The sequence below is a fragment of the Balaenoptera ricei genome, chromosome 12 (assembly GCF_028023285.1).
Source record: "Balaenoptera ricei isolate mBalRic1 chromosome 12, mBalRic1.hap2, whole genome shotgun sequence".
NCBI lineage: Eukaryota > Metazoa > Chordata > Mammalia > Artiodactyla > Balaenopteridae > Balaenoptera > Balaenoptera ricei.
The window spans coordinates 2,409,039-2,421,246 of NC_082650.1; the positions used below are offsets into that span (position 1 = coordinate 2,409,039).

Sequence of the window (12,208 nt, forward strand, 5' to 3'; positions counted from 1 at the left end):
CTCCTCTGTCCGCCAGTCACGGGGTTACACGTAGGGACCGGAGCCCCCCCCCGCTCAGCTCCCGTGTGCGGAGACCCACTCCTTTCCCGCTCCGTCCAGCAGCACGCTACGCAAGCCAGCCTGAACGCCTCGGCAGCTTCCGCTGAGACCTGCCCTGGCCTTACCGCTCCTGCCCCGGGAGGACACAAAGCCAGCTTCTAAGGGCCCGGCTGGACCCTGCGCTTGACCCCACCTTCCCGGAACTCCTAGTGCCCTCCAGACCGATGAGGCGCCCTGATGTGTAGGCCCTTCTTAGAGCCCCCGAGCCACTCAAAGACCTCAGAGAGAGAAGAAAGTGGGCGAGAAAAGGGTGGGGCAAGGGCTGGAATCCCAAATCCAGATCCGGTAGGACTACAGGGGAATTGCAGTTTAACTGCCAAAAGAATGCCGTGCCTTAAAACAGACCCCATCCAGCCCCGCTAGAGACGGGCTGCGGTGTCCGCAAGTGCTCACTGCGCCCGCAGGCCTGTGATGCTAGCCGAGGGCCCAGGTGAAGCTGAAAGCCATCAGAAGGTGGTAGAAGCAGGGACCACCTGGAGACACCTCAAAAATTACCATCACTCCTCTGTATTTAGAGCAACATTTCCTGACTTAAAACTTAAGATTCTCTTGATAATTCTCATGACAGAGCTTAAAACTCTTTTTATGTAGAGAGCATACAGAGATGTAAAACAGACATTAACATTTTATCTTGAAGACACACGATATGTGGAAAACCAGTATTGCCAATATGCTTTAGAAAATAATATGCTAAAAAGAGAACTTCCAAATAACTCAATACTATAGGTATTAATAAGTATTTTGGAATATGGTTAATTTTAATCCCTCTAAAGCCAGATATTTTCACAGAAAGCAAACCTTTCTTTTTACTAAGGCTCTTATATCTGGCACTTAATTTGAAGTGAATTTTAGATTCACTCACGACCTCGTTCTCCCTGTACAGCAGGTTCCAGCCTCCAATGAGCATCACGGAAAAATGCTTCCAAGACCAAGCGACCCTATTAGGAAAGGCTAACTAGGCCTCGGGAAAAAGAACAGCTACCAGCAGCGTGAGAGCCTCATTCCCCAGGCACAGCATTCCTCTGATTTCTAAATCTAAAAAATAAAAAGGAGCAACAAAATCAAAGAACCAGCAATAAACAGCAACAGGAACCATTCACTGGTGTCTATGCCCAGGCATTTGGAAAAGCAAGGAACCTAGCAGTACAATTGCTGCCCTCCAGATGTTCACCTAATTTAAAAAGACACAACTTGTGTCTACGAATAACACAGCCCCAGGAGCCACTCTGGGGATGTACTCCACGGCACCTCTCCAAACAGAAGTCAGAGGAAGTCCCACAGCACAATCAGACCCCAGCCCGCCCTTGGGTGAGACGGGCTGGTCCAGCCACCGTGCTGTGCTCAGCCAGGCACAGGAAGATGCCCTTCCAGACCACCACCTTTCTATCCATTCCTACTAGTACAGAGAGCCTGGATTTTACATTCAAGTGTTCCACACAGTTTTTTCTCCGTTAATCCAAATCCCTGAGATCAGAAGGCCTTAACTTTAACAGCTCATACAAATACAACCAGAGTGCACAGACTTTTTATAAATCCTTAAAATAGCTCATTAGTATAAAAAAATCATCGTGATTTACAATTCCAAATCTGGGCACCTGTCTACAGTATTCAACACAACAATTCTATATTCTGGAGCCTGATATTCTCAAATTACAGGAACTTGTAAGTGAAAAGTAAATTTCCTTGTTAATTGAAGGACAAAACATTCAAAGTACCAAATGAATCCAAATATCCTACAATTCTGTTATTTAACAGCATATTTCTTTCTACAATACAATATTCAAAACAATATCAAAGCAAAAGAATTTTTAAAAATTAAAAAAAAATTTTTTTAATAAATTCAGTATTTTAAAAATGCAAAGTATAGTACTGAGATCCAAATCTCATGTGGCTCAACATATAAACTGTTGATAAAAAAATTTAAGAGCATATTTACATGGCATTTTAAAAAACCTATTGTCTTGCATAATGGTCCCAAAGGAGCTTATTAAAGTTTTAGGAGACTCTCTAAATAAATAAATAAATAAACATTAAAATATATACTTCATCAAAGACAAAAAAGCACCTTGACAACAACAAAACTTGTAACAAGAGTAGCGACAGAAAGCAGAGCCCCGCGGAGCCTCAGCCCACTCACCTTACTGGGGGCACTGTGTGCACTTGTTTTTCCTTCTGGGGACTTCGGTGGAGGACGTACATCAGACAGATCTAGCGCACCCTGAAATATTTCACAGTTTACATTAAAACACATTTAAAAATAAAGCATGAACATACCAATTATACCTCAACAGAATATCAGCATTTAAAACCACTATACAGTATTGGCACTTTTATTTCTTCCTATTAATATAAATATCCTAATTAGATTTTCTTCAAATTTTACCAAAACACAAAGCAAACAGACTTGTGATTCTAATTACCTGCTGAGTATTTTACCCAAACACCTTGAACAGGCTATACTCAGGCCGCATTTAAACATGCCCCCAAGCTTCCTTTCCGAAGTTATTTAACCTTCTCACTCTGCTTTCCCAACTCGCCACACTAACACTGTCCTGTGATTCTCAAAGATCTACTCTTTCTACCTTCCCTTGACTTGCTTCCTTACTTCACTGTCTCAAAAAAAAAAAAAAAAAAAAAAAATCAACTAGCAACTCTCATAAAAACAGGAGTACAGAGTCAGCTCTACCCACCACCAGAGCCTCCCCTCGAGCCTCTTAGATAGCCTCAACCACCAGAGGGCAGACAGCAGAAGCAAGAAAAACTACAATCCTGCAGCCTGTGGACCAAAAACCACAGTTACAGAAAGATAGACAAGATGAAAAGGCAGAGGGCTATGTACCAGATGAAGGAACAAGAAAAAACCCCAGAAAAACAACTAAATGAAGTGGAGATAGGCAACCTTCCAGAAAAAGAATTCAGAATAATGATAGTGAAGATGATCCAGGACCTCGGAATAAGAATGGAGGCAAAGATTGAGAAGATGCAAGAAATGATTAACAAAGACCTAGAAGAATTAAAGAACAAACAAACAGAGATGAACAATACAATAACTGAAATGAAAACTACACTAGAAGGAATCAATAGCAGAATAACTGAGGCAGAAGAACGGATAAGTGACCTGGAAGACAGAATGGTGGAATTCACTACTGCGGAACAGACTAAAGAAAAAAGAATGAAAAGAAATGAAGACAGCCTAAGAGACCTCTGGGACAACATTAAACACAATAACATTCGCATTATAGGGGTCCCAGAAGGAGAAGAGAGAGAGAAAGGACCTGAGAAAATATTTGAAGAGATTATAGTCAAAAACTTCCCTAACATGGGAAAGGAAACAGCCACCTAAGTCCAGGAAGCGCAGAGAGTCCCATACAGGATAAACCCAAGGAGAAACACGCCGAGACACATAGTAATCAAAGTGGCAAAAATTAAAGACAAAGAAAAATTATTGAAAGCAGCAAGGGAAAAATGACAAATAACATACAAGGGAACTCCCATAAGGTTAACAGCTGATGTCTCAGCAGAAACTCTGCAAGCCAGAAGGGAGTGGCATGATATACTTAAAGTGATGAAAGGGAAGAACCTACAACCAAGATTACTCTACCCGGCAAGGATCTCATTTAGATTTGATGGAGAAATCAAAAGCTTTACAGACAAGCAAAAGCTAAGAGAATTCAGCACCACCAAACCAGCTCTACAACAAATGCTAAAGGAACTTCTCTAAGTGGGAAACACAAGAGAAGAAAAGGACCTACAAAAACAAACCCAAAACAAGTAAGAAAATGGTCACAGGAACATACATATCAATAATTACCTTAAACGTGAATGGATTAAATGCTCCAACTAAAAGACACAGGCCTGCTGAATGGATACAAAAACAAGACCCATATATATGCTGTCTACAAGAGACCCACTTCAGACCTAGGGACACATACAGACTGAAAGTGAGGGGATGGAAAAAGATATTCCATGCAAATGGAAATCAAAAGAAAGCTGGAGTAGCTATACTCATATCAGACAAAATAGACTTTAAAGTAAAGAATGTTACAAGAGACAAAGAAGGACACTACATAATGATCAAGGGATCAATCCAAGAAGAAGATATAACAATTATAAATATATATGCACCCAACATAGGAGCACCTCAATACATAAGGCAACTGCTAACAGCCATAAAAGAGGAAATTGACAGTAACACAATAATAGTGGGGGACTTTAACACCTCACTTACACCAATGGACAGATCATCCAAACAGAAAACTAATAAGGAAACACAAGCTTTAAATGGCACAATAGACCAGATAGATTTAATTGATATTTATAGGACATTCCATCCAAAAACAGCAGATTACACGTTCTTCTCAAGTGCGCACGGAACATTCTCCAGGATAGATCACATCTTGGGTCACAAATCAAGCCTCAGTAAATTTAAGAAAATTGAAATCATATCAAGCATCTTTTCGGACCACAACGCTATGAGATTAGAAATGAATTACAGGGAAAAAAACATAAAAAAGACAAACACATGGAGGCTAAACAATACGTTACTAAATAACCAAGAGATCACTGAAGAAATCAAAGAGGAAATAAAAAAATACCTAGAGACAAATGACAATGAAAACACGACGACCCAAAACCTATGGGATGCAGCAAAAGCAGTTCTAAGAGGGAAGTTTATAGCTATACAAGCCTATCTCAAGAAACAAGAAAAATCTCAAGTAAACAATCTAACCTTACACCTAAAGAAACTAGAGAAAGAAGAACAAACAAAACCCAAAGTTAGCAGAAGGAAAGAAATCATAAAGATCAGAGCAGAAATAAATGAAATAGAAACAAAGAAAACAATAGCAAAGATCAATAAAACTAAAAGTTGGTTCTTTGAGAAGATAAACAAAATTGATAAGCCATTAGCCAGACTCATCAAGAAAAAGAGGGAGAGGACTCAAATCAATAAAATCAGAAATGAAAAAGGAGAAGTTACAACAGACACCACAGAAATACAAAGCATCCTAAGAGACTACTACAAGCAACTTTATGCCAATAAAATGGACAACCTGGAAGAAATGGACAAATTCTTAGAAAGGTATAACCTTCCAAGACTGAACCAGGAAGAAACAGAAAATATGAACAGACCAATCACAAGTAATGAAATTGAAACTGTGATTAAAAATCTTCCAACAAACAAAAGTCCAGGACCAGATGGCTTCACAGGTGAATTCTATCAAACATTTAGAGAAGAGCTAACACCCATCCTTCTCAAACTCTTCCAAAAAATTGCAGAGGAAGGAACACTCCCAAACTCATTCTATGAGGCCACCATCACCCTGATACCAAAACCAGACAAAGACACTACAAAAAAAGAAAATTACAGACCAATATCACTGATGAATATAGATGCAAAAATCCTCAACAAAATACTAGCAAACAGAATCCAACAACACATTAAAAGGATCATACACCACGATCAAGTGGGATTTATCCCAGGGATGCAAGGATTCTTCAATATACGCAAATCAATCAATGTGATACACCATATTAACAAATTGAAGAATAAAAACCATATGATCATCTCAATAGATGCAGAAAAAGCTTTTGACAAAATTCAACACCCATTTCTGATAAAAACTCTCCAGAAAGTGGGCATAGAGGGAACCTACCTCAACATAATAAAGGCCATATATGACAAACACACAGCAAAAAAAAAAAAAAAAAACAGGAGTACATTCCAAAAGTGGCTCCTGGTGTTGCGTTATTTGTAGATATAAGCGACTCTCATAAAAACAGGTAACTGAGGGGGAGTGGGGTGAGATGAACTGGGAGATTAGGATTGACATGTACACACTAATATGTATAAAATAGATGACTAATAAGAACCTGCTGTATAAAAAAATAATAATAAAATTAAATTAAAAAAAAAAAACAGGTAACTGTTACAACTACGCGGGATGAGGCACTAAATTACAGGGGCGGCCAGGAGGGAGTGAGTAAAAACAAGAGAAAACATCCCCAAAGTCAGAGTCAAGAGAACATGGATGGTGGGGCTTCCCTGGGGGCACAGTGGTTAAGAATCCGCCTGACAATGCAGGGGACACGGGTTCGAGCCCCGGTCCAGGAAGATCCCACATGCCGCGGAGCAACTAAGCCCGTGCGCCACAACTACTGAGCCTGCACTCTAGAGCCCACAAGCCACAACTACTGAGCCCAAGTGCCACAACTACTGAAGCCTGTGTGCCTAGAGCCCGTGCTCCGCAACAAAAGAAGCCTCCACAATGAGAAGCCCGCCAACCGCAACGAACAATATCCCCCTCTCGCTGCAACTAGAGAAAGCCTGCACGCAGCAACGAAGATCCAACGCAGCTAAAAAATAAAATAAAATAAATAAAAATAAATAAATTTATAAAAAAAAAAAAGAGAGAACGTGGATGGTAACATTGCACAGCTGGGTGTGGGAGAGGACGCACTGCTCCGGGTGGAGAATAGATGGGAAAAAGGGGACGGCAAGAAAGCAAAAGCCACTTTCAAGGGTAAGTTCCACCGGGCCTAAGCACAAGGTTGCACATTTCAAAAAAAGGCATAAGGCTCGAAAGCCAGGGTGGTGCCACATCATGCAGGATCTTAAAGTTCAGGAACCTGGAGATTATTTAGTTGCCATTACATAGTCACTGTAATGTTTAAAGAGGGAAGAAATAGGCAAAGGGCTGAATTAATTCAGCAATCATGAATAGAAAAGACTGAAAAGATGTGGGCACAGCAACCTGGTTTTTAAGGGGGAGTTAAAATGCACTTTTGGTGAAAGCTTCACTGAGTTCGGTGGGCTAATCCACAGCTAGTTTTCTTCTCCAGCATCAAAAGTCCAAAGTCCATTACCTTCCACATTCCTACAGACCAACCTGACTAAAAGCACACATTTAACCAGGTATCTGGAACAGTTATGATGTTGTCTACATCCATGAAACAGTATCTTTATGTAAAACTAATGTTTGTAAAGGAAATCAGACCATTAATCTCCTTAGCACGATTTCTAAAAAGAAAGGATAAGAAAGACAATGGCTAATCAAAAAAACAAAGTATGAAAATGTTTAGAAACTGTAAAAATCAACAGCTTAAAGTTTTAAGCCTAGTTTAAAAAAGGCTTTAAGTTCAAAAAATTGTTAACTAGCCTATAATTCAGCCCTTCTATGTTTAAAAATAGTAGTAAAAGTAACAGCCAACAGTTGAGGTTCTCAGCATTTCACATGCACTAACTCACGCGTGTACTAACTCACGCGTGTACTGAGTCACGCGTGTAAGCCCCACGACGCCTGCGAGGAAGACTACCATCCCCATCTACAAAGGAGGCCCGGGGAGGGGAGTCGCATGCCCAAGGCCGGAGGGTAGTTAGTGGAGGAGCTGGGATTGCTCCACACAGCCCAGCCCCTGAACTCCCTGGTCTGATGTCACTCCCAGAACAGGTGCAGCAGCAGCCTCAGAGCTACCACATCTCCAATTTTCATCAAAATGTGCATTTATACAATCTCTGAGTATGTCTTGTTTTGAAGGAATAACCTCTTTTTATTTAAACCCGACTCATTACGTATGCACTAATCTGCGTGGCCGCACTAGACAGGCAATGACTGGAAAACAGAAACAGGTAACAAAGGATAGGACTGTACTTACTTCCCCACTGGTTGGCCCTTTTTCTTTCTGTTGACAGCGTCTGATCACTTCTAATAATAAGGGTCCACCCACCGTACCTTCTGCTTCAATAATGCCTAAATCTCGGGCTAAATTCTCTCGACCTTCGAGACCTTGAAACTGGGAAAGAAATAAGATATAAAGAAGTATAAATGCACCAAAATATAGAAAAGTTATTTTCAGAGATTAAAGAAAAATATTTTCAGAACTTAAAGACATCTCTAAACTCAAAGAGGCCGTTTTTCTAAGGAATGAAAAGTCCATTTTTAAGAATTATATATTTCTTTTACCAAGTCTCTCCATTCAAAGTCTCCGTTACCAGGTACAGGCTTAGAGCAGAACAAGTTAACAACACTTCTGTCAAGTTATGTGAAGCAGGGACACTGGTGCCCGCTATCTGACAGCTCAGATGGCTTTTGAGAAAAACAGATAATCAACTATAAAATATAACCTTTATGCAAGACACTCTAAGTAAGTTGTCAAATTTTGTTAACTTTCAGCTTGTAATGAACCCATCTGTATCAAAGGCAGTTTCAGAGACAGACGTAAAAAGCATCATTCTTACTGTGCTAGTTTCAGGTTGAAAAACAGCCAAGGTAAAGTCAAGATTGAAAAACTGAAGAAATTCGGCAACGAGACTAGCCACCAGCCGGCCTGCAAAGAGCAAAAGAGAAGGTGAGAGAGGGTCTTTAGGAACCCGAGGCCTCCTCACTGACACTGGAAGTAAGATAACTACAGTAAAGGGAGAAAAGAAGTTTCTCAATGTTTCAAATTGCAAATTTCTTCTCTTGAATAATACAATTAAGTGATGAACATCTCAGTTCCGCCATTTCCTCATTAGGATCATTGGTCTGGAACTATCAGTAACACAATGTGACATTTCATAAATGGGTGACTGTTTTGCTTTTCACAGTAAAATCAGCTTTTTACAATAAAATTGGCTTTAACCAACAATTTCCCATGACCACTGATATTTAATGGCAACTCAGTTGTACAATAATATACAATTTAAAATGAGAACCTATAAGAATCAGATACTTCAAAAAAATAATCTGAAATTCCTCATTTCTCCCAAATGGAGTCAAGATTTGAAAATTCAGAGACAGACAAAATAAACAACAAAAAACATCTTACCATCTTTCGTATTTAAAAACTTTTTCAGGCTCTCATTGACTAAAGGAGTTTTGTTCTGTTAAAAAATGAAATATTTTAAGTGTTATACATTTATCCCCAAACCACTACAAAATGTAGACTAAAGTTCAATTTTTTGGCAAAGATATTAAATTAAATACTGTCACTCACAAAATGATGGCTAAACCCATTCTATAACTACTGATCACTACAGGAACTACTTTTTGCTAAGGTAAGGACTGAGATATACTCAATTAGGAGATTCTTCTTGACAGCAGCAAAAGAAATTACTTAGGTGTAGTAGTGACGGATTTAAGATGTTAATGAATTTGAGGGTGCCTGGAGCATAAGGAAAGGTATAAGAGAGACACAGTCTTTCAAAACTGAGGAAAAAAGTTGCAGAGGTATTAAAAAGCAAAACATGAGTCAAGGGAAACAGCTCTCTCCTTGAGAGAGATGTAAACATGTTTCTGTGCTCAACAGAAGAGCCAGGAGAAAGGGAGAGGCCAAAGATAACAGCGTATAGAAGAGGCACTGACAGTGACACCTAGAAGGTAAAACCCAGAGAAAGTGATTATTCTTGGACAAGATAGCGTCGCCTCTACTAAAGCAGGAAGGAACGAGAAACAGATGAACACAGATGCAGGGGAGCTTTTTCTGAGATGAGTGACAGATTGCGGGGGAGGACACAAGAAGTTAGGATCTGATGCTTCTATTATCTAGTGAAGGGAGAGACAAGACCGTCCGTCAACAGTGAAGGAAACAGGTAGGCTAGGAGGCTAACGTGATGTAGCCTCCTAGCCTACCTGTAACGTGATGTCGGAGGCTAACGTGAAGGTGAAGTGGGAGCTGCTGAGCAGAGACGAGACTCCGGGTCAGCCAGCTCCGGACCTCACGGAGGCTGGACCCACCAACCAGGAACGTCAGCAGTCCAGCGCGGGCTGACCACTCTAGTGCAGACGGACACAAACGGGGAGGGGAGTTAATCTGCTCAACTAAATGACCCTTAAGATTTTTCCCCAAATCAAGTATGGCTGGAAGGCAAGGTAGGGAGGACTTCTGAGATATGGACCACGGGGTCCAGACCAGCTAAGAACAAGAGGCAGCTAAGAGAAGACTGATGTCTGGAAAAACACAGAAGAGCCAAGAACTGAAGACCTTCCTGAAGTTAAAGAGGAGCAAGGCACCTAGGTCTAAAGTGAGGAGGAGAAGAGGCTGATTTGTCACAGAGGAAGTTGAAGGCCTTGATTATGGAGTAACGCTTGCTGGCCACGATATTTACTCAAGATGGTGGCAGGACTTGCCGTAGAGAGAAAAAACTAAATACACTTATACAGACAGACGTGACAGGACCTTTGACATAAGAAAGACTACATGATTTTAAAATAAATGGGTGACCGGAAAACTTGGAGAAAAGCTGCATACGATATTCCTCCCACCCGGTGGGGATTTACGTGCATATCAGCATATTAAAGGTTCTAAGGGGTCCCGCAGTAAACCCACTGACTGTGAAACCGTTTCTTCAAGTGTTCTGGATTTCCCCTAAGGAAAGAGATCTATGAGATTTACTACTGGCGTTAGAGTTGTGGTGCCTTGACTTTCTTTAGATTACTCCAAAACCCTAAAATATACATGAAAAGAGAATAATCGTGACCCTCTCCCAACAGTAAAGAAGCTTAATCCTTAGTTCAAAATTGTCCCTGGCTACACACTCCTCGAAACAGTGTTTCCGAGTGGCTTTTAAGTAATTAGAAATTAAAAATAAACGAATACAGTCATTAAACTTTGTAGATTTCGTACCTCTACTTTTTCTTGCTCCTCTAGCGCTAAAAACACAGCTGCTCGGAGTTCAGCCTTGAAAAAAAGCGGGGGGCGGGGGTAAAGGAACAAAAATGATCTCAGGACATTTTCAGGACAAGCAGCTCACCAGCTGAAATTTCAAAAGGCAACAGGAAAACTAGCAAGATGATAACGCTCAACAGGCAGGTGCGAAGAGAGGCCAGAAGGCGTCCCGAGACGTCCTGACGGAGGGGCGCAAGCTCTCTGTGCCCCGTGACCACCGTCTGTCCCCCTGGCACGGTCAGCACCCATCACTCTGGCTGCGGTCCTGATTTCCGGGCCTTCATGACGCCCATCGGTCGCGTCGAGGTTGCAAAGTACACTCCGAGAAGCAGCCCGCCACCCGCTCGTCACCGCCAGCGGGGGGGGCTCGCTGCCCAGCAGCTGAGGCCAGGGGCGGGGGAGACCCAGGGGCGGGGGAGACCCAGGGGCGGGGGAGACCCAGGGGCGGGGAGCAACGCGACCACCGGGCCTGGAACGGGACCAGGGTGGGTAGCGGGCGACTCGACCACCGGACGCCGCGGTCGGCCTCCTCCGACGAAGGCTGGCCGGGCCCCCCCACCCGCTCGCCGCCGCGCGGCCCGGAGGCTCCCCGGGAGAGACCCTCGACCCGAGAGCGGACCGCCCCGAGGTGGCCCGCGAGCTCGGACCCCAGCCCGGGCGGCCCGCCGGACGCGCCCCGCGCCCCTTTGTGACGCCCGCGGCCAGCCTCCCCTCCGCCGGCCCCCCGGCCTCCCGCCCAACCTTGATGCGGTTCAGGACCCCGCTGTTCTCCAGCGTCTGCACCAGCAGGTCCCGCAGCTCCGTGTCCTCCTCCGCCACCACCGCGGCCGCCGTCGCCGCCATCTTGCTTCTCCAAGACAACCGCCCAAGCCGCGCCGACGGCCGACGGTTGCCGCAGCCCGCACGGCGCGCGGCAACGCGGCTCAGCCCACGCTCCCGGCGCCGGCGCGCAGCCCGCCGTCACGGCGGGGCGGGGCCTCGGGCGCGGGGCGGGGCCTCGGGCGCGGGGCGGGGCCTCGGGTGGCTTTGGGGGCGGTGGCCGAAGCGGAGGACGTTGTGGTGGCCGGTAAAAGCCAAAGCTGGCACCAAGTCATCTCAGCGCTGACAGCTGGAGGCTGACCCGGGTGCAGAAAAGGTTCAGCTGAAAGGCATATGCGAGCTGCCTACAGACCTGCTGTACCCCTAATATCGTGAATGCTGCTGAGTGTTTTCAATCAATTATGGGCAAAGTTTGAAAGATGTAATCATAATTGCAGAGGCGAATGCAAATTCTTGACAGTATAAAAGTAAAACTCAGACTTATAACGTTGGTGGGGGGGTGAGAGAGAGTATAAATATACTAATTTCCTCATCTCCCTTTGCAGGGAGCCAATAGGGAATATGTAAGTTTATAAATAATGACTTAGGTAAAGTCACAAAATCTTCCACCATTAGAACTAAAAGTAATGTAAGTTTTAAAATTAGG

The 12,208-nt window shown here is 43.3% G+C and overlaps 1 protein-coding gene across 3 annotated transcripts in view; it reads right to left on the reverse strand.

Annotated features, from left to right (window-relative positions):
* Positions 1–11,676, reverse strand: part of CEP43 (centrosomal protein 43) — a 28,989-nt gene extending 17,313 nt beyond the window's left edge. For all 3 annotated transcript variants that reach the window (XR_009506108.1, XM_059940840.1, XM_059940839.1), the window contains exons 1-6: positions 11,485–11,676; positions 10,702–10,755; positions 8,905–8,959; positions 8,336–8,424; positions 7,753–7,890; positions 2,237–2,317 (exon numbers count right to left, since the gene is read on the reverse strand). Coding sequence is in view for 2 of the 3 variants with exons in the window: in XM_059940840.1 (XP_059796823.1) it covers positions 2,237–2,317; positions 7,753–7,890; positions 8,336–8,424; positions 8,905–8,959; positions 10,702–10,755; positions 11,485–11,586 (519 nt within the window). In the remaining variant the exon portion in view is untranslated. The remainder of the gene's footprint in view (positions 1–2,236; positions 2,318–7,752; positions 7,891–8,335; positions 8,425–8,904; positions 8,960–10,701; positions 10,756–11,484) is intronic.
* Positions 11,677–12,208: the final 532 nt, after the last annotated feature.